Source organism: Phaenicophaeus curvirostris, chromosome 4 (assembly GCF_032191515.1).
Source record: "Phaenicophaeus curvirostris isolate KB17595 chromosome 4, BPBGC_Pcur_1.0, whole genome shotgun sequence".
In the NCBI taxonomy this organism is placed as follows: domain Eukaryota; kingdom Metazoa; phylum Chordata; class Aves; order Cuculiformes; family Cuculidae; genus Phaenicophaeus; species Phaenicophaeus curvirostris.
In genome coordinates, this window is record NC_091395.1 from 77,129,358 (window position 1) to 77,151,196 (window position 21,839).

Sequence of the window (21,839 nt, forward strand, 5' to 3'; positions counted from 1 at the left end):
TGTGCCCTGGTTGGGTGTCATGGGTCTTCCGTTCCTTGGGATGGGCCTCATGGGTCCTTGGGTGGGCGTCATGGGATGCCTGGAATGGGCATCATGAGGTCTCTTGGGTGGGCGTCATGGAGCACCTGGAATGGGCATCATGAGATCTCTTGGGTGGTCGTCATGGAGTGCTTGGAATGGGCATCATGAGGTCTCTTGGATGGGCATCATGGGATGCCTGGAGTGGGCATCATGAGATCTCTTGGATGGGTGTCTAGGTTCCCGTGTGCCTCGGGATGGGCATCGTGGGGTCCCTGTGTGCCTTGGGATGGGTGTTGTGGTATCCATGTGTGGTCCAGGAATGGCTTTGCCGGAGGTCCTCCACCATCAATGGTTGGACTCGATGGTCCCATGGGTCCTTTCCAACCTAGTGATTCTATCATTCTCTGATCCCAGGGCCTGTGCCTGCCCCAAGAAGGGCGACTGGATGTTGCAGGGCCCATGGGTGCCCTGGGAAGGGTGGCACAGGCTGCTCTTCCTTCTTCCCCTAGAAGAGTTTAAAGCAATAATCAATGTTTTCAAGCCTTTGCCAGGCAGAGAAATCCGGGAACGTGGATGAAATTCCTTTAGGGAAGAAGCTTTTTGAGCTTTGCTCCATGCAGACCTCGCTGGGCAGCTGTGCTCCTCCAGGAGCATCCAAGCTGCTTGCTGGCTTCCAGGACCCGAGGAATAGGATAATTTTGATAGGAATATTTTGATGGGAATGGTTGGGCTCGCTTTGATGATGGGAATGGTTGGACTCGCTTTGATGGGAATGGTTGGACTCGATGATCCAGTGGGTCTTTTCCAACCTAGTGATTCTGTGAATTCGCCTGGCTCGTTGCCTGAAGCTGCAGACTTGGAGAGGAGCCTACTCTGAGCATGGCTGGGGAGGTGGTGGAGGGAGCACAAGGGCTGGGCAGGTGCTTCAACAAGGAGGTTCAACAAGGCCAAGGGCTGAATCCTGCACTTGAGACACAACAACCCCGTGCAGCTCCTGGCCTGGGGAAGAGCGGCTGGAAAGCTGCCTGGAGGAGAAGGACCTGGGGGTGTTGGTTGAGAGCGGCTGAACATGAGCCAGCAGTGGCCCAGGTGGCCAAGAAGGCCAATGGCATCTTGGCTTGGATCAGAAATGATGTGACCAGCAGGAGCAGGGAAGGGATCATGCCCCTGGACTCGGCTCTGGTGAGGCCACACCTCAAATCCCAGGCACAGTTTTGGTCCCTCACTCCAAGAAGGACATTGAGGGGCTGGAGAGTGTCCAGAGAAGGCAATGGAGCTGGGGAAGGGGCTGGAGAACAAGGGTTATGAGGAGCTGCTGAAGGGTCTGGGGCTGTTTAGCATGGAGGAAAGAAGCTGAGGGGAGACCTCATCACTGTCTACAACTGCCTGAAAGGAGGTTGGAGTGAGGTGGGTGTTGGTCTCTTCTCCCAGGTTGCAGGTGATGGGATGAGAAGAAATGGCCTCAAGTTGCACCAGGGCAGGTTCATATTGGACATCAGGAAAAATTTCTGGATGGAAAGGGTTCTGAGGCCCTGGCAGAGGCTGCCCAGGGAGGTGGTGGAGTCCCCATCCCTGGAGGGGTTTAAAAGCCGGGTAGATGAGGTGCTCAGGGATCTGGTTTAGTAGTGGTAAGATACGGTTGGACCCCGTGATCTCAAAGGTCTTTTCCAACCAAACGATTCTCTGATGAGCATGAAAAGGGGTTGGAAATGCTTTTCCTGTGGAGAAACACGGCTTGTTTTTCTCTGCACCCCGTGCCCTAAAATGGGAGTGTGGGCACGGAGGAAAAGTGATGCACCCCGGTGTAAGCGTCTGAGTGTTTTCCCTCTGGCATTTCTTTTGCTTTTCTTAGCGCTGCCAGGAGAACGGGAGGCGTTGGAGGAGCTGGATCGGAATTCTTCGGGTTTAATTCAAACCAGTGTTGTGCGCAGAGTTCAGAGGGAGCTGATCCCGCAGCCTTTCGGGCCGTGTTGTTTTGGTACGGGAGGACGTGAAGTAGAATCATAGGGACCTCAAAGCCCATCCATGGGCAGGGACACCTCCCACCGGACCAGGCTGCTCCAAGCCCCTTCCAACCTGGCCTTGAACACCTCCAGGGATGGGGCAGCCTAAGAACTTTCCATCCTCTCTTTGTGCTTCAGGAGCCGGGGTAGGAGCTGAGCCTTCGTCTCAAAGGTCTCAGCGTCAGGGGCCGTTAATCCCATGGGTGCAACGTCCAACGCAGCCGAATTCCAAGTCCTGCTGGTCCCATTGCTGCAGCGTGAGGGTGGGATCCAGGCTATGAGGCAGGAGACCCTCAGGATTTTTGCTCTCTGCCTCCCTCCCTTCCTGTAGCTTTGCTTGCGTAAGGAAAATTAACTTCCCCTCATGCTGTTGAGGCTCATAAGAGCTTTTAAGGCTCTTTATCTTCACCCTTGGCCCCTGGAGATGGAAGTGAGCATGGAAAACATCATGGAGAGCTCTCCTCCTGTGCTCCAGGCATTTCCATTCCCTTGAACCCCTGTGCTGGAAGGTTTCTGGAGGGTGGGTGGCCAGTCAGCAGTTGGGAAGGGGCTGCACATTTTGCTGGAGTGGAGTCCTAACTGCTGGACCTCATCCATCCGAGTGGGAAAAGGATTGGGGGAAGGCCCAAGGATCTGGCTCTGCAAGCCCCCCAAGCTCCCAACTGACTTCTGCTGTGTGGTTCAACCCCACGGCAAACAACTGTGTTTAGGAGAACATTTAGTCCCAGATTAAAAAGCAGCAAAACAAACGCAGGCTCTCCCTCTCTTTGACTCAACCACGAGCGCATCCAGGCGTGTGCGACGGAGATAACCGTGAGCCCTAGAGCGAGGGATGAGTGAGGTCAGGCTCAGCTGTACTGTGTCCAGTTCTGGAATCTCCAGCGTAAGAAGGAGGTGGAACTGTTGGAACGGGTCCAGAGGAGACCATGGAGATGATGTGAGGGCTGGAGAACCTCTGCTACGAGAAGAGGCTGGGAGAGTTGGGATTGTTCAGCCTAGAGAAGAGAAGGCTTCGGGGATTCCTTAGAGCAGCTTCCAGTACCTGAAGGGGCTCCAGAAAAGCTGGGAATGGGCTTTTTCCATGGTCCTGGAGCGATAGGACGAGGGGGAATGGCTCTAAATTGGAAGGGGGAAAATTTATATTAGACATTAGGAAGAAATTCTTGATGATGAGGGTGGTGAGGCTCTGGCCCAGGTTGCGCAGAGAAGTTGTGGCTGCCCCAGCCCTGGAGGTGTTCAAGGCCAGGTTGGATGGAGCTTTGAGCAGCCTGATCCAGTGGGAGGTGTTCCTGCTTAGGGCAGGGGGTGGAACTGGATGGGCTTTGAGGTCCCTTCCAGCCCAAACCATTCCATGATTCTATGATTCCATCTGCGTTCCTCGCTCCTGGGTATAAAACTGGTGCCAATTGGAATGGGACCCTGCTTGAGTGAAGTCCTCAATTGTCAGCATGTTGACCTTGCTCTCATTTTCCTGCTGTTTTTTGTAGCATGGAAACTTCATCAGCGTTGATTTTTAGACTTGTTTTCAGTTTGATGGAAAATGTTCGTCAAACTTGGACTCTGTCAGCCGGCGCCCGGGGCTGTTTATGAGCTGCCTTGTTCAGCTGAATCTCTCGATCCTCTTGCCTGGGACAGAATCAACTCTTCTCCCTGGAGAAGATGAGGCTGAGGGGAGACCTCATTGCTCTCTTCAACTCCCTGAGAGGAGGTTGTGGAGAGGAGGGAGCTGGGCTCTTCTCCCAGGTGACAGGGGACAGGACGAGAGGGAATGGCCTCAAGCTCCACCAGGGGAGGGTCAGGCTGGACATTAGGAAAAAAAATTTCACAGAAAGGGTCATTGGGCACTGGCAGAGGCTGCCCAGGGTGGGGGTTGAGTCACCTTCCCTGAAGGGGTTTAAGGGACGGGTGGATGAGGTGCTGAGGGACATGGGTTAGTGATTGGTGGGAATGGTTGGACTTGATGATCCAGTGGATCTCTTCCAACCTGGTGATTCTGTGATTCCATGATCATTTCTCCCTTCCCTCCTGAGCTGTGTAGGGCTTTTATTTTTAATCCGTGCATTTTACTGATGATCCTCATGTGCACGGACAGAGAGTTGAGGTTGTTCAGCCTGGAGAAGAGAAGGTTCCAGGGAGACCTTAAAGCACCTTCCAGTACTGAAAGGGGCTCCAGGAAAGCTGGGGAAGGACTTTTCCTAAGGGTCTGGAGTGATAGGACGAGGGAGAATGGCTTTAAATTGGAAGAGGGGAGATTTAGATTGGACATTAAGAAGAAATTCTTGATGATGAGGGTGGGGAGGCCCTGGAACAGGTTGCCCAGAGAAGCTGTGGCTGCCCCATCCCTGGAGGGGTTCAAGGCCAGGCTGGATGGGGCTTGGAGCAACCTAGTCCAGGGGAAAGTGTCCCTGCTTATGGCAGGGGTGGGACTGGATGAGCTTTAAGATCTCTTCCAGCTAAAACCATTCTACAATTCTATGAAAGAAGAGCTGAGCCCAGCAGAAGAGGGTTTTTTTGCTGTACTCACGAAGCAGCTATCGCTTCTGCTTCCTGGCCTCCAGGAAATGTGGTTGCAATCCATCGCGAGGGCTCATCCTGCCTTCCCTGTTGCGTGGCAGCGAGCCGGGGAACGTTACCTCCACGTCCACCCCTGTCAGCAGAATATCTGGGCAGGGTGGTGGGAATGCCTCCAACACAAGAGCTTCATCCGACATCCCTCAGGCTGTGTTTTCTCCTGAGTAACAAGTGATAGGACAAGAGGAAATGGCCTCAAGTTGTGCCAGGGGAGGTTCAGACTGGATAATAGGGGAAAATGTATTTCTGAAAGAGCGGTGAAGGATTGGAGGAGGCTGCCCAGGGAGATGGTGGAGTTGCCATCCTTGGAGGGGTTCAGAAAATGTGTAGATGTGGCACTTTGGAACAAGGTTTAGTAGGCACGGTGGTGTTGGGGTGACGGTGGGACTGAGTGAACTTGGAGGTCTTTTCCAACTTTAAGAGTTCTATGATTCCCCTTGGCCAGTGTGGTCCGGTGGGTGGGTGGCATGGCAGGGGCTCGGCGCTGGGAGGACAAGAGGTGTATGAATCATAGAATCACACAATCACCAGGTTGGAAAAGACCCACTGGATCATTGAGTCCAACCATGTATGGTAACAGCTGTGGGTTTGGACCTTGGACCTCACTGCTTGGGGTCCCAAAAGGACCTTGGTTTTGCTCTGTGGGATTGCGAGGCTGATGGTGGGAAGGGCTGGTGGGCACCTAGAGTTTACCATTCTGCACCAAGAAACCTCTCCTTGTCCTTCCCTGCCCTCTCCCTCTTTAAAATACCATTTTTATTTGCTTTCTTCCCCTAAGACCTCACAGCCCCGTGCAAAGGGAGAAGGTTAAAGCTGGTAGCCTTCCAGGGCAAGGCTCTTCTTGCTGGGACAACATTGGGTTGCTAAAGCTCGGTCTTTGCAGAGCAGAATTCAGGCTTTGGGATCGTGTGGATAAGGGACAGCAAGCGTAGCCCAGGAGTCATAATTCCTGGCTCTGGTGTTCTCCCGCAGTGACTTGCAATCGCTTGCTGGCTGCTGCCTTGGACAAGGAGCAGCAGCAGCGAGTGGCCTTTGGTGTCTCCATGACAAGGAGCTCGTCTTGCGGAGTCATTCCTTGTGCAAAATTAACTCAGCTTCAACTTCCCCAGAGCTCTCGCTGCCACAGTTCCCTTTACTTGTTCCGGTGCCTCCCCAGCTGCTGGTCGCTCGGAGGCAGCTGCAACATCTCAGCCCTGGCGGCAGGAACGAGATCATAGATAGGATCATGGAATGGTTTGGGTTGGACCTCAAAGCCCATCCAGTTCCACCCCCTGCCATGGGTAGGGACACCTCCCACTGGATCAGGCTGCTCCAAGCTCCATACAACCTGTCCTTGAACACCTCCAGGGATGGGGCAGCCATGACTTCTTTGGGCAACCTGGGCCAGGACCTCCCCACCCTCAGCATGAAGAATTTCTTCCTAATGTGTAGAGGAGATGCTCTTCTTCCTGCTCTCCATCAGCTTGGGGTACAACACCTTTCCTCTGGGTGCTAATCTCTTCTAGCTGAAGTCCTTGAGGCTTCCCTGTGTCCTGATGGAGCTCAGTCCTGGGGCAAGGCTCAGTGGAGAATGGGCAGGGCCTTGGGTCAGGAGGAAGACGTCATGGAGTCAGGCCAAGAGGGTTGGCAGAGGCAGCTGGAGAAGGAGCTCGGTAGCCCTGTCACTGCCAGCAGCTTAGCTGGGGCAACCTGAGATGGAGGTGGCTCTGAATTTGCCTTGACTGCAATGTGACTGAGAAGCCCTCTGGAAGGTCGCATTAAGGTCCAGTGATGGGTGTTGCCCATCTGCAAAGCAGCGTTGGGACTTTGGAGAGGTGAGAAGCACCCTCAGGGCCAAGGGGTGTTCTCCTATGAGGCCAGGCTGAAAGAGTTGGGATTGTTCAGCCTGAAGGAGAGAAGGCTCCACAGAGACCTTAGAGCAGCTTCCAGTAGGAAAAGGGGCTCCAGGAAAGCTGGGGAGGGGCTCTCGATCAGGGAGGGCAGGGATAGGACGAAGGGGAAATGATTCGAAGCTGCAAAAGGGGAGATTGAGATGAGATCTTGGGGAGAAATGTTCTTCTGTGAGGGTGGGGAGGCCCTGGCCCAGGTTTCCCAGAGAAGTCGTGGCCGCTTCATCCCTGGAGGGGTTCAAGGTCAGGTTGGATGGGGCTGGGAGCAACCGGATCCGGTGGGAGGTGTCTCTGCCCATGGCAGGAGGTGGAACTGGATGGATTTTGAGGTCCCTTCCAACCCAAACCATTCCATCATCCTATGCTGCACTTGTGGCCATCGCCCTCCCTCGTTAAATCAAAATCAGGGGAGGTCATTAGCAGCAGAGCAGGCGCCGTGGCCTGCGGGCTCCCGGCGGTGGCATCTCTTGGCTGTGGTGGTTTGTGCTCGTTGACGTTCCCATCATGGCCTTGGCTTCTGGCTGCGTCTCCTGGGGGAGATTTTCACACTCAAGGTTGGAGCTGGGTTTTCTGCTCCCTATTAGGCAGGAGCTGAGGCCAAATCGCTGCAGCTGCGTCCTCTGTCCTTGCGCTTAGGAGAGTGAGAGACCTTACAGCAGGGCAGAGAGGAAATAGCTGTTTTTTGATAATTCTAGGATGGAAAGTCTTAATACGAGGGCAAACAAAGCCCTTTTCCCCAGGGACTGCGATCAGAGGTGCCTGGCAAGGCTGGCGAAGGTCTTTGTGGTGGCTGAGAGCAGCAGCGAGCTCCTTGGGCACCCAGACTCGTGATGAAATCCTTGCTTTGGGGCTGGAAAGGCAGCTCTGAAGGGTTGTTGTGTCTCAACGGAGCCAGGAAACGCCCTGCTGTGTCGAAAACGCCGCCGAGCAGGGGGAGGAGAACCTTAGTCCTGCCAAAAAATCAGGTCGAGATGCTCTCGACGCTGCTGGAGGCAACGCTGGGCAGGAGCAGCCAGGCTTTGAGATATGATCCTCCATAACCAGCTTCTCCTCTGGGGAGAAGCAGTGAGGGGGAGACCTCATTGCACTCTCCAGCTCACTGAAAGGAGGTTGTGGAGAGGAGGGAGCTGGGCTCTTCTCCCAAGGGACAGGGGACAGGACGAGAGGGAATGGCCTCAAGCTCCACCAGGGGAGGCTCAGGCTGGACATTAGGAAAAAATTTTTCATGGAAAGGGTCATTGGTCCCTGTCCGAGGCTGCCCAGGGGAGGGGGTTGAGTCCCCTTCCCTGGAGGGGTTTAAGGGACGTGTGGATGAGGTGCTGAGGGACATGGGTTAGTGATTGATGGGAACGGTTGGACTTGATGATCCAGTGGGTCTCTTCCAACCTGGTGATTCTATGATTCCTAGGCAAGTGTTTGCCCTTAGGTTGGAGCCCAGGGGAGAGCACCAAGTTGCTGCTGTGGGGTGATGGAGCTTATGAAGTGGGAGCAGGGCTTAATTTTGCTCCTGCCTGCCCTGTTAACCCTGTTTTCACCCAGTAGTCAGGGGTTGAAGGCTTTTCCTCCGTTCTGCTCCAGCAAAGTTCTGCTTTTGTCGGCTTTTAAAAGAGATTGGAGTGATTTGATCCAAACTTTGCAAGTCTGACATGTTGGGTTGTGAATATCGATGGCCAAGAGCGTTGGGTCCATCACCCTCCATCATCTTAGAGTGATGGAATGATTTGGGTTGGAATGGACCTTAAAGCCCATCCGGCTCCACCCCTGCTGCCGTGGGCAGGGACACCTCCCACTGGACCAGGCTGCTCTCAGCCTCATCCAACCTGGCCTTGAACACCTCCAGGGATGGGGCAGCCACAATTTCTCTTGGCGACCTGGGCCAGGACCTCACCACCTTCATCTTAAAACCCCAAAAGGTGCAGATTCAGGTTTCTTCTTCTGTTTCACACTAATCCCCCAAAGCCTTGAGTGCCTCTGGCTGCGGAAAACCCACAGCCAGCTCAGGAAACGCCTTGAACCTGTTGGTACAAAGCTCCAGACGTGGGTGGAGTTGGTGCTGTTCCATGTGCCGAGTTCAGCCAGCGCTCACACCATCCCTCAGGAGCCTCTCCACCTCGATTCATCTTTCCAAGGTGATTCCTCCCTTCCCTACAGAGCTTGGCAAAATGTTTCTTGCCAATCCTTCCCCTCTGGTGACCACAAAGGGAAGGTGGGCTCTGCTTTCTGCTCCTCTTGTCCTCCAAGAGGTTGTGTTGTCACCAAAGGGAGACCATCTGCTGGGGTGGAGAGCATGTCCATGCTGTGGCTGCAGTGTGTAGCGGTGCTCAGGATGGTTTGGTTGGTTTTCCTGATGGTTACATCGTCGTGGTTTGTGGTGAGTGTTTGTTCTCTTGGTGTTGGAGATGGTCTCCAAGCCTTGGCGTGGAGAAAACATGATCTGGTGAGAAACATGGATTTGGTGGAAGGAGAACCAAGGGTGTGAATTCTTGGCCAGCAACTTGGCCAGGCACAGAATGTGGTGGTGGGTCAAGCTGGTGGATTTGGAGAGACCTTATCCACTCAGCATGATATTGGGAACCCAGACTGAGACACCATGTCATAGAATCACCAGAATCACCAGCTCCTCTGGTGGAGCTTGAGGCCATTCCCTCTCGTCCTGTCCCCTGTCCCTTGGGAGAAGAGCCCAGCTCCCTCCTCTCCACAACCTCCTCTCAGGGAGTTGGAGAGAGCAACGAGGTCTCCCCTCAGCCTCCTCTTCTCCAGGATAAACACCCCCAGCTCTCTCAGCTGCTCCTCTTGTTCTCCAGCTCCCTCACCAGCTTGGTTGCTCTTCTCTGGACTCGCTCCAGAGCCTCAACCTCCTTCTTGTGGGGAGGGGCCCAGAACTGACCCCAGGATTCGAGGAGCGGTCTCACCAGTGCCGAGTCCAGAGGGAGAATAACCTCCCTGGCCCTGCTGGCCACACCGTGTCTGATCTAAGCCAAGATGCCATTGGCCTTCTTGGCCACCTGGGCCCCTGCTGGCTCATGGTCAGTTGCTGCCAACCAACACCCCCAGGTCCTTCTCCTCCAGGCAGCTTTCCAGCCAGACTTCTCCTAGTCTGGAGCTGCACCGTGTCCACGCGAGGTGGCCGTGCTCCACCGTGTGTTGGTGTTGGGTGGGGGCTGTTCCCTTGTGGTGTTGACCTGGATGGTTTCAGTACTGCTGGCAAAGCTGTGGTCGCGCCGAGTGGAGCGGAGTGGTGCCACCTGCACCTGGTCTCACCGAGGTCCCTGCTTCTCGAGGTGGAAACGCTCCCCGGGCTGTGCTGGAGGTGGCTGCAGGTGAAGGTGGGAAGGTCCTGCAAGGACTGGTTGGCACTGGTGCTGGTATGGGCTGGGTTATTCTGTCCAGCTGATGTAACCAGCTTGCAGAAACGCTTATGTAGGCGCCAACACGAAGGGAAAATGAGTTTCTTGCTCTCAGGAACGCCTCTGGCTCTGGTATCATCTCACCTCTTGCTCTGGATGCTGCTGCATCACAGACGTGTTGGCACAGGACGCTGCTTCTGCATGGCTTGTGTATGGGGCTTCCTGGCCATTGGAGTCCAAAAAGACCTCGCTTCCCTTCTGCCTGCGGTCTGTTGAGTGAAAATGGCTTTTAAACCTTTGCTGCCACCTCTTTTCCTGCCCCGGGGGCTTGTTGGAGCCTGTGCTCAGTGAATCATAGAATCTTTTGGAGAAGATCTTTGAGATGGAGTCTACCCATACCAAAGAGTGCAAATAGCAGCCATGGGAATTGCCTTTCTTTGTCGGAAGCTTGGTTGGGGGGACAGGGTTTGGTTTTCCGGTGGGATGGTTTTTCTAACCCAGGCTGGAGGTTTGGGAGTCCCATCCCTGGAGCAGCATCCTGTGGTCTCCTTAGAGCAACGTTCTTCTGGGCTTAAGATTTGCTCCTTTTTCTCTTTTCCCCCTTTTTTTTTGCACGCGTAACTCACTGTGGCACCTCTTGTTGCGATGAATGGATGCTCGATGTGTTCAATCCCTGTCGCCGCAGCCGATGTTGGTGACATTTCAAACTTCGTGGAGCTCTTGGGGTTGGTTTTCCCTTTGGAGAACAGGCGCTGCCTTCCCAAACCTTGTGTTGCCTCCAGGTGCTACGTTCTCCATGCAAACCTCGCTGTGATGCTTTTCCCAGCTGGAAGCAGGAAAGGATTTAACAGCAAAAACACGTTTCTCCTGCCCGTCCCATGCGTGTTGAGTTGTGCCTTAAGCAGCTCCCCAGGTGCAGCGGGGGAACCTGTGGAGCAGCTCCTCGCTCTCCATCGTGCTTTGCAATCCTGCAAAGTCAGCTCGGGGCTCGAGGTTTTTTTAACTTTCCTTTTGCGCCCTTGGTTTCTCGTGCAGCGAGGTCAACGCATCTCCGGCTGCGGAAAACCCACAGCCAGCTCCAAACACACCTCAAACCTGTCAATACAAACCTCCAGACGTGGGTGGAGCTGGTTCTATTCCATGTGCTGAGTTCAGCCAGCACTCACACCATCCTTCAGGAGCCTCTCCACCTCGATTCATCTTTCCAAGGCGATTCCTCCCTTCCCTACAGAGCTTGGCGAGATGTTTCTGGCCAGCCCTTCCTCTCTGGTGACCCCAAAGGCAGGGTGGGCTCTGCTTTCTGCTCCTCTTGCCCTCCAAGGGGTTGTGTTGTCACCAGAGGGAGAACATCCAGTGGAGTGGAGAACGTGTCCATACTGTGGCTGCTCCCATCCTCGCACAGGGACCTCGTCCCTTGGTTTTGTGGTGTCCAGGCAGCGCTGACTGGTGGCTCAGGTCACTTGGTGACCACAAAAGTGGTTTGCTGGCTTGTTCGTGACTCGGAGGATGTGAACCTTTGATGCTGTGGAGCGTGAGCAGATAAATATAGCTGAATCACTTTGTCTCTTGCTATTACTCTCTCTTCTTCATTCATAAATGTTTCATACTCTGTTTCACAGCTTCTTAAGTCTTCCATCCCTTTCTCTTCTTTCCTGCCGCTGTGCTGGAGAGTGGAAAGCCTCGAATCCTCTCAGCCTACGTTGGATGAAGTTATCACCCGTACTCCTGTGCCAGGGTTGTCCTGGTGGTTGATAGCTCTTCTCCATCTCTGGTTTCTACCCTGCTCCCCAAGCTGTCCCACCCCATGCTGTCCCAACCATCCACTACTAAACCATGTCTCAAATCCTTCATCTACCAGGCTTTTAACCCTCTCTAGGGATGGAGACTCCACCACCTCCCTGGGCAGCCTCCACCAGCGCCTGAGAACCCTTTCCATCCAGAATTTTTTCCTGATGTCCAATCTGAACCTGCCCTGGTGCAACTTGAGGCCGTTTCCTCTCGTCCCATTGCCTGTCACTGGGGAGAAGAGACCAACACCCACCTCACTCCAACCTCCTTTCAGGCAGTTGTAGACAGTCGGTCTCCCCGCAGCCTCCTTTTCTCCAGGTGAAACAACCCCAGGTCCCTCAGCTGCCTCTCATACCCTTGTTCTCCAGCCTTGCCAGTGACCTGTGGAAACAAGCAGAGCTGTATTTTCTCCTGGTTTTCATCGTATCTCACAGACTTATTTTCCCAGTTGTCTCATGCTCCTGCTTCAGCAATCCAGCACTTGAAGCACCAACCCCATAGCTCCATCCTCTTGTTCGCCTCACTGCACACGACTCTTTGCTTTGTAGAATCATAGAATGATTTGATATGATGTGATAGGAATGGTTGGACTCGATGATCCGGTGGGTCTTTTCCAACCTGGTGGTTCTATGATTTGTGTTGAAAGGGACCTTAAAGCTCACCTAGATGTTTCTGAGATCCCATTCAGGCAGTGTTCTTTCAAGCAGCCGCGTTGGCCGTGTCAGAGCTGGAACCCATTAGAGGCTCCGGGTCGAGCCGCTTCGTTAGCTATGAGCTGCGTTATCTAACGAGCGGTGGGGGGGGGGGTTGCTTTGTTTGAGTTTGTTTTCAAATACTTCTCAGAGGAACGTGTGGAGAGATGAACTTCTTCCCACCTCAGCTGCTTTCTTGCCCGTCAGCGGGGGAATCTGCCTGTGTTTATTTCCCATCTGTGCTTTTCAGCAGCTTAGAGGGATCACCTTGCAAAATAGGCCATCCAAAACCAACACGAAAACGAACCTACGCTGCAGAAAAGCTTCCCAGTGCGGGGGAAGCTGTGTTGAAAACACGAAGCCAGACAAAAAAGCACGAAAAATCCCCAGGCTTGGGTTGTTTTCCACCCTACGCTTCCCTTCTCGGGTAGGTGAGCTTCCTCCTGGCCTGATGCGATGTGCGTGTTTCCTCAAAGCTGCTTCAGCTCTCCACTCCACGAAATGGCTCTTTGTTTCCTGGGCTGTGACCATGGTGGGGGTCATGCCAGGAGAGGTGGTGCCCCTTCTTGGGTCCAGTTCTGTTCAGTATCTGTATCAATAATCTGGGTTGAGTGCACTCTTAGTAAGTTTGTGGATGACACTAAGCTGGGTGGAAGTATTGATCTGCTTGAGGGCAGGGAGGCTCCTCAAAGGGATCTGGACAACATGGATCCATGGGCTGAAACCAACAGAGTGAGGGTCAACAAGGCCAAGAGCCGGGTTCTGCACTTGGGTCACAGCAATCCTGTGCAGCTCCAGGCTTGGGGCAGAGCGGCTGGAAAGCTGCCTGGAGGAGAAGGACCTGGGGGTGTTGGTTGGCAGTGGCTGAACGTGAGCCAGCAGTGGCCCAGGTGGCCAAGAAGGCCAATGGCATCTTGGCTTGGATCAGAAACAGGGTGGCCAGCAGGAGCAGGGAAGGGATTGTGCCCCTGGACTTGGCACTGGTGAGGATGCACCTCAAATCCTGCATTCAGCTTTGGGCCCCTCACTCCAAGAAGGACATTGAGGGGCTGGAGAGCGTCCAGAGAAGGGAACGGAGCTGGGGAAGGGGCTGGAGCACAAGGGTTATGAGGAGCTGCTGAAGGGTCTGGGGCTGTTTAGCGTGGAGGAAAGAAGCTGGGGGGAGACCTCATCACTGTCTATAACTGCCTGAAAGGAGGTTGTAGTGAGGTGTGTGTTGGTCTCTTCTCCCAAGTGACAGGTGATGGGATGGGAGGAAATGGTCTCAAGTTGCCCAAAGGCGGGTTCATATTGGCCTCAGAAAAAATTTCTGGGTGGAAAGGGTTCTGAGGCCCTGGCAGAGGCTGCCCAGGGAGGTGGGGGAGTCTCCATCCCAGGAGAGATTTAGAAGGTGGGTAGATGAAGGATATGGGATCTGGTTTAGTAGTGGGCAGGTACGGTTGGGCTTGATGATCTCAAAGGTCTTTTCCAAACAAGCGATTCTATGATTCTTGTTTTCCCTTCGCTGCCTTTCCTGCACTCTATCCTCCTCTCTCTGTTGCTCTAGGGGCCCAAGTAGTCTTTAATTAAAGACTTGGGGCTTTCTTCATAAGCAGGGAAGACCTTGTTGCAGGGTGAATCAGCAGTAAATGACAGGCTGGTGTGGATGGGGAAGAGGCTCTGGCTCTGCGCTGCGCTCTCTCTTGTTCCACATGCTGCTCAGGCGGCTGACTTGCGTGTAGCAGGAGCATTTCTCTTTGGGTTGAGGAGAACCTCAGCCACCTGACAATGCTGAGAGGTTTTGGGAGGGTTTTGGAAAGCATCTGATCCTGAAACCCTCTAAAAATGCTCCGGCTGCGTGTCCTTCCTTGTATCCATCCATGAATGCTGCGAGCTCCTGAGGGACTTAACCACTCGAGGAAGCTCTCTTGAACCTGGGACCAGTCCAGGAGTGAACCTGGAGGATCACCGCTGAAGGTCTGTTGGGGTGAGGTGGGTCTGGTGGAGCTGGAGGGTGGATGGGAATCTCTTGGGGATCCCATCTGGACCTGTGGGAGAGAAAGAACGGTTCTCCTTGGAAGGACCCGTGTCCTCCCTGAGAGCAGGGCAGGATGGTGCCCTGATGGTGCTGAGGGCATCTCCAAGGGCTGTGTTGTGAGCAGCGTCCTTCTTGCCTGATCTCATAGAATCTCATTCTAGTGTTGTGACTGTACTATTCCCAAATCAATAAGATGAGCTCGGATCACCACAGGGCTTTGGGATGAGGACCTGCAAAGCTGTTTTCAGGATGGGGGTTTTGGCTTTGTGATTGGTTTTGTGCTGAAGGAGTCACTTGAGCAGGAGGAGGATGTGGAAGGGCCAAGGTGACAGAAAGCTTCGGGTCGTTCTCCCCTGGGATCCCCTCTTCGTGGTCTCTTGAGGGTTGGCTCCGTGTCTCCTCTGTCATCCCAGCAGGTTGGCTTCCCATCCCAGGAGGTGCTGGGGCAACACATCCAGAGCACAGGGCTCATAAACCCAGATGGGTTTTATCACTCATGGAGAGAAGAAAGCACCCAAGCCTCTTCCTCTGTAGTTAGAAACCTACCACAAGGTTTCTAGAAGCAGGGTCTCCCCACGTTCCTCAGGAACGAGAGTTCCTCTGCTCTCGTTTCCATGCCCAGGTGGATTTTCTCCATTTCACTGCTCTTGTTGGCTTTCTGGGACGCGATGGTGCTGGAGGATGGAGGATAGCACGTGGGTTTTGGGTTCTTGGAGCTGTGGCGGCGCTTTGTGCTCTGCTCTCCAGGCTTCCCTCGCTGCTCCGACTGATCCTGGCAACAGCAAATGTAAAAATAGATGCCAGGCGCTTTCTGCCTTTCCTCTCAAATCTGTCTTTTGGCAGCCGTGCTGCGCAGCTTGATCTTCTCCTTCACCCTCGGTGGAGGTGAGGGGGAGGAGAGCGCGGCGTTTGCCCAGGAAAAGCTTCTACTGGAGGCAGCTCGGCTGTGCTGATTAACCAGGGTGACCTAAATGAGCAGGCAGAGGTGCTCAGTGGGGCTGGGGAGCCCCTCACCGTCCATCTCCGCTCACGAGTGGGGTCCCTGCTGCACGATGGGAGCTTGCAAAGCCCCAGAGCACGTCTTGCTTCCCAAGAGCTTGCAGGGGCCTCCAGTTGCTTCCCCTTTCTGGGGCGTCTGCAGGGAGGGCTCTCTTTGAGGTTTCCTCTCCCCTCCCTGTGTGCTGGGCTGGCTCAATGCTTCCTTCTCTTTGGTGGGGACGCTCTGCAGAGGGACCTGGCCAGGCTGGAGCCATGGGCTGAGACCAGCGGGAGGAGGGTCAACAAGGCCAAGGGCCTTCGGTTTTGGGCTCCTCACTCCAAGAAGGACATTGAGGGGCTGGAGCGCGTCCAGAGAAGGGAACGGAGCTGGGGAAGGGGCTGGAGAACAAGGGTTGTGAGAGGTGGCTGAGGGACCTGGGGATGTTTATCCTGAAGAAGAGGAGACTGAGGGGAGACCTCATCACTGTCTACAACTACCTGAAAGGAGGTTGTAGGGAGGTGGGTGTTGGTCTCTTCTCCCCAGTGACAGACGATAGGATGAGAGGAAATGGCCTCAAGCTGCACCAGGGCAGGTTTAGATTGGACATCAGGAACAATGTCTTCATGGAAAGGGTTCTGAGGCCCTGGCAGAGGCTGCCCAGGGAGGTGGTGGAGTTCCCATCCCTGGAGGGGTTTAAAAGCCGGGTAGATGAGGTGCTCAGGGATGTGGTTTAGCAGTGGACAGGTACGGTTGGGCTTGATGATCTCAAAGGTGTTTTCCAACCGAGCAATTCTGTGATTCTGTGATTCCTTCTCCAGCAATCCCTGGGTGCTCCTCAGCCTCTTCCATGGCTGCAGATCCTGGGGTGATGCTGGAGAAGGTCTTTGCCTTTGGAGAATGCGCCCAGCATGATCCAGTGCTGCGGGCAGGCTCTCGATGCCCAGAGGTGCTGAACCCATGGGGCATAAGAGGGAAGAACAGGGTTTTTAGCTGAACATGCAACTCATGTCTTCCAGCTGGCTTGAGCTCTTGAGCCACATTGGAGGTGTCTCTGGATAAGCTTGGCTCTCCGTGTGGCCATGGATGAGGTGTCTCAGAAGTGTCGCCTTGCAGTAGCTGAGGGGTAGGATGGAGCCGTTCTCCGCAGAGCGGAAGATACAGGGGAAGCTGCTGGTTTCATCCTGTGCTCCGTGTTCACGGGGGAGATACTTTTCCAGCTGTAGGGAGCAAGGGAGGGAGCACAGACATGGGCACTAAGCATGATTCCTTATCTTCCTAAGATCTCACCTCAATCTCCCCACTTTCAGCTTAAAACCTTTCTGCCTCATCCCATCCTTGCCCCCCCTGACCGAGAGCCCCTCCCCAGCTCTCCTGGAGCCTCTTTCCCTACTGGAAGCTGCTTTAAGGTCTCCTCATAGCCTTCTCTTCTCCAGGCTGAAGAACCCAAACTCTCTCAGCCTGGCCTCATAGGGGAAGTGCTCCAGCCCTCAGATCATCTTTGTGGTGCCTTGAGTGGCTTGTCCTGGCTGTCCTGTGCAGTGAGGAGCTGGACCCAAGCCGGTCACACCACCCTCAAGAGAGGCCTCCAGAATTCTTCTGAAAAGCAGGTCCTTGCAGTCCTTGGTGCTCTGTACACTTGGCAGGGCTTCCTCGATCTCCCTGTGCTCCTCGGTGCCAGCAGCTCTTCTACAGTCTGATTAATGTAACCCAGTTAAATTCAGAGCAATAAGTCTGCATTTAAACTGCGAAGCTCACGGCTGCTGTTTCAGACCTGGAAAAGGGTTTGTATGAGCAGAAACTGGGTTGTTGTTCCAGGTGTGTCATAGAATCATAGAATAGTTTGGGTTGGAAGGGACCTTAAAGCCCATCCAGTTCCACCCCTGCCATAGGCAGGGACACCTCCCACTGGATCAGGATCTCCAAGCCCCATCCAGCCTGGCCTTGAACCCCTCCAGGGATGGGGCAGCCACCACTGCTCTGGGCAACTTGTGCCAGGGCCTCCCCACCTTCATCATGAAGAATTTCTTCCTAATGTCTAATTTTAATCTTCCCCTTCAATTTAAAGCCATTTCCCCTCGTCTTATCACTCCAGGCCCTTGCAAAAAGTCCCTCCTCATCTTTCTTGTAGACTCTTTCTCTACCTGAAGCTGCTTTAAGGTCTCTGTGGAGCCTTCTCCAGGCTGAACAATCCCAACTCTCTCAGCCTGGCCTCACAGCAGGGATGCTCCAGCCCTCACAACATCTTCGTACCCTCTTGAAAGTCCTTCATAGTCCTCTCTAAAGACATCATGTTCCTCTCTGAGGCAGAAACATAGAAAACTGAGGGGTCTGGGATGGGATTAAAAGTGAAAAGATGCTGTGAGAGTTCATGTTTAGCTGGGCTGGGGCTTGAAACCTGCTCTGATCCTGCTCTCCTGACGCATCAAGGCCATGGCAGTGTTTGCATCTCCTGTTCCACTGGAACTGATTCATAAAAACAAGGCAAACCCCAACATGGAACTACTTAGTCCTCCTGAACACTCATCTTGCGCCATAAACTTGGAGCTCAGCCTAAAAATAGCCCTGCTCTCTGTTTGAGGTGTTGTTCCAGCTGCTTCCTGACTGCTGAGTAGGTCTTGAGAACCAAAAATACCTCCTTGATCCAGAATAAGCAGAGGTTTTGCCTGCAAGGGCTGCTGTTTGAAGCAGATTGGGTTCTAAGGCTTGTTCTTCTGGATCCATTGCCACTGAGCATCCAAATTCATTCTACCAACCACCACATGGGGTGAGCAATGCTGAGAGTGAATCCATGTGAGCTAAGCCCACGTGGAGCTCTCAAGGGCTCTTCCATCTCCTCGTCCCCAGCAGCTCCTGCCTTTCCTGATGTTAATCCACCCAGGTTTGCTCTCTATTTCTTATTTCCATGGAATGACATAAGATATAAAAATGACTTGCAGGATTTCTTTTCCCCTGATGAGGCTGCACCTTGAATCCTGGGTTCAGTTTTGGGCCCCTCACTCCAAGAAGGACATTGAGGGGCTGGAGAATGTCCAGAGAAGGGAATGGAGCTGGGAAAGGGGCTGGAGAACAAGGGTTATGAGAGGTGGCTGAGGGACCTGGAGAAAAGGAGATTGAGGGGAGACTCATCACTGTCTACAACTGCTTGAAAGGAGGTTGGAGTGAGGTAGGTGTTGGTTTCTTCTCCTAAGTGACAGCGTGAAAGGAAATGACCTCAAATTGCATCAGGGCAGGTTCAGATTAGGGATCAGGAAGCGTTTCTTCATCCAGAGGGTTCTCAGGCCCTGGCAGAGGCTGCCCAGGGAGGTGGTGGAGTCCCCATCCCTGGATGTTTAAAAGCCGGGTAGATGAGGTGCTCAATGATCTGGTTTAGTGGTGGACAGGTAGAGTTGGACTCAACTGCAAAGGTCTTTTCCAACCAAGCGATTCCATGACTCAGCCCCCAGCTCCTCTCCCAGCTGGCAGGCTGCTGCTGCCCTTCCTTCCTGAACTTCTTCCAGGTCTTGAATCAAACCGAGCAACTCAATGCTTGCTGTGCTGTGGCTGCAGCCTGTTCCGAGCAGCCTTTTCCTCATCGCTCCTACGGGAAAAGTCCATCTGACTCACCTACTGATGCTTCCTGGCAGCCTGTCCAGGTCTTTCTTTGCAGCCCATGGGGTTAACGCTGCTTTTATTCTTTTATTCGTGTTTTATTTTCTTCGAGCCTGAATATTTTCAACCTTGAAGCCTGGGTACTGAAACTTTGAGGTGGGCATCATCCTGGGGTGGAAGGAGCCTGCAGGAAATCTGAGGAGGGGCTCTTGATCAGGGAGTGCAGGGATAGGGTGAGGGGGAACGGTTTGAAGCAGAAAGAGATAAATCCTTAATCACATATTTTAAAGCTCAAGAACAATTGTTGTGCTCCCATCAAAGTGAAAAAATACGTTTCTCCAAGCAAACAATGGAATTTGAGGTTTTTTTTTTTTCAAAAGCTTTTGGGCTTTTACCTTTCTATCTGTTATTACAACAGGATGAGAGTTGGGGTTGTTCAGCCTGGAGAAGAAAAGGGTCTGGGGAGACCTTAGAGCAGCTTCCAGTCCTGCAAGGGGCTCCAGGAGAGCTGGGGAGGGACTTTTTCCAAGGTCTTGGAGTGATGGGACGAGGGGGAATGGCTTTAAATTGGAAAGAGGAAGATTTGGATTGGTCATAAGAAGAAATTCCTCATGATGAGGGTGGGGAGGTCCTGGCCCAGGTTGTCCAGGGAAGCTGTGGCTGCCCCATCCCTGGAGGTGTTCAAGGTCAGGTTGGATGGGGCTTGGAGCAACTTGATGTCGTGGGGGTTCTCCCTGTCCATTGGCAGGAGGACTGAAACTGCATGGGCTTTGAGGTCCCTTCCAACCCAAACCGTTCCATGGTTCTATGAGGTGATAGGAATTGGAATGAGGATTTAATCCTGAGTCATTGTCCCTCCTGCGTTTTGGTGGTACCTGGGTGAAGGACCTGGGTGCTTCCACCTGTGCAGTTCCTTAATCTAGGCATCCCCGCTGGGATTTAGGAGTTTTGTGTCACAGTGTCGGCCCCCCAGGCTTCCCAGTTCTTCCCTTCATCCAAGGTGGAATCACTTCTCCAGCAGTAAATCAGGAAGTTCTGGAGGACACGATTCAAGCGTTCTCCTCGCCCCGGTGATTTCAGTCTGGTCACACCCTTCTCCCTCCTTCCCTTTTTTTTTTTTTTTTCAGTGACTTCACTTTTCAAATGGATGTAAAAATCCACAGGGATTTTTATATGCTGGGAAACTGATAACCCAGATCTGGAAATCTCTTCCACTTCCCGTTGCTGCGTGTTTTCCCCATGAAGGACATCATGGAGAAATGGGTTCTGCCCTGAACCTGCAGATTCCTTGCACCTTGTTATGGGGAATTTTTATAAGAGAATCATGGAATGGTTTGAGTTGGAAGGGACCTCAAAGCCCATCCAGTTCCACCATGGCAGTGACACCTCCCACTGGATCAGGCTGCTCCAAGCCCCATTCAACCTGGCCTTGAACACCTCCAGGGATGGAGCAGCTACAACTTCTCTTGCCAGCCTGGGCCAGGGCCTCCTTAACCTCATCATGAGGAATTTCTTCTTATGTCCAGTCCAAATCTTCCCCTTTCCAATTTAAAGCCATTCCCCCTCATCCCATCACTCCAGGCCCTTGCAAAAAGTCCCTCCGCAGCTTTCCTGGAGCCCCTTCGAGTACTGGAATCTACTCTAAGGTCTCCCTGCAGCCTTTTTCTTCTCCAGGCTGAACAACCCCAACTCTCTCAGCCTGGCCTCAGAGCAGAGGTTCTCCAGCCCTCACATCATCTCTGTGGCCTCCTCCGGACCCGTTCCAACAGTTCCATCTCCTTCTTGTGTTGGGGATTCCAGAAGTGGGCACAGGACTCCAGGTGGGGTCTCACCAGAGAGGAGCAGAGGGGGAGCAGCTCTGCCTCCTCTAACCATCTCCCGTAATGCAGCATCCTCTAAATGCTTGATGCAAGGACACTTCTAGGCAAACTCCAGCATCTTTATTTAGGTTGTTGACTGAGAGCCTGGCCTGAAGTTATTTAGTGAATATTGTTGAGTGCCTTTGCCGTTATGGTGCCGTCTGTGACTTGAAAGGATTTCTCCTGAGTCACTGGCTCTTGAATATTTCAAACGCAAGCACAAAGCACCGTCCTTTCTTACACGCAGACTCTCAGCGATGTCCCAGCTGACCCTACAAATATTTGGCCACCAGTAACTTCACCCGCTCTGGACTCGGCCCTGGTGAGACCGCTCCTCGAATCCTGGGGTCAGTTCTGGGCCCCTCCCCACAAGAAGGATGTTGAGGCTCTGGAGCGAGTCCAGAGAAGAGCAACGAAGCTGGGGAGGGGGCTGGAGAACAAGAGGAGCGGCTGAGAGAGCTGGGGGTGTTTAGCCTGGAGAAGAGGAGGCTGAGGGGAGACCTCATTGCTCTCTGCAACTCCCTGAGAGGAGGTTGTGGAGAGGAGGGAGCTGGGCTCTTCTCCCAAGGGACAGGGGACAGGACGAGAGGCAATGGCCTCAAGCTCCACCAGGGGAGGGTCAGGCTGGACATTAGGGAAATATTTTTCATGGAAAGGGTGATTGGTCCCTGTCCGAGGCTGCCCAGGGAGGGGGTTGAGTCACCTTCCCTGGAGGTGTTTGAGGGACGCGTGGACGAGGTGCTGAGGGCCATGGTTTAGTGATTGATAGGAATGGTTGGACTCGATGATCCGGTGGGTCTCTTCCAACCTGGTTATTCTATGATTCTATGCACAGCAGCATCTGACACCAGTGCGGGCGAGATGGTGTTTGCAAGGTTATTTACTGGAAGTTTTCTAGGACACAAAGAAGATGGGGATGAACCACGGAGCTGCTGTGGTTCAGGGAGAGGTCTGGTTCCATTGGACACCTCCGTGGTTGGTGTTTGTCTGTCTCTCACTTAGGTCTTAGGTAATTTCTGGGGCATTCATGCTAGCTCCAACCCAGCATCCCTCTCCTTGAGGTCTTTTTGGATTTGCGGCTCTTG

At 53.5% G+C, this 21,839-nt stretch overlaps 2 protein-coding genes across 5 annotated transcripts in view; both read left to right on the forward strand.

The window, feature by feature from the left end:
* The window catches only part of FBXO41 (F-box protein 41), a 116,028-nt gene extending 98,895 nt beyond the window's left edge, over positions 1-17,133 (forward strand). Inside the window, exon 13 of the mRNA XM_069856680.1 lies at positions 17,123-17,133. The gene's annotated coding sequence lies outside the window, so the exon portion shown is untranslated. The remainder of the gene's footprint in view (positions 1-17,122) is intronic.
* Positions 1-21,839, forward strand: part of RAB11FIP5 (RAB11 family interacting protein 5) — a 55,243-nt gene that overhangs the window by 2,148 nt on the left and 31,256 nt on the right. The window contains exon 1 of one of the 4 annotated variants that reach the window (XM_069856610.1): positions 12,463-12,738. The exons of the other annotated variants lie outside the window; for them this stretch is intronic. Coding sequence (XP_069712711.1) covers positions 12,479-12,738 — 260 coding nt within the window. The 5' untranslated portion in view covers positions 12,463-12,478. Of the gene's footprint in view, positions 1-12,462; positions 12,739-21,839 lie in introns of those variants that run through there. 4 annotated transcript variants of the gene reach the window in all.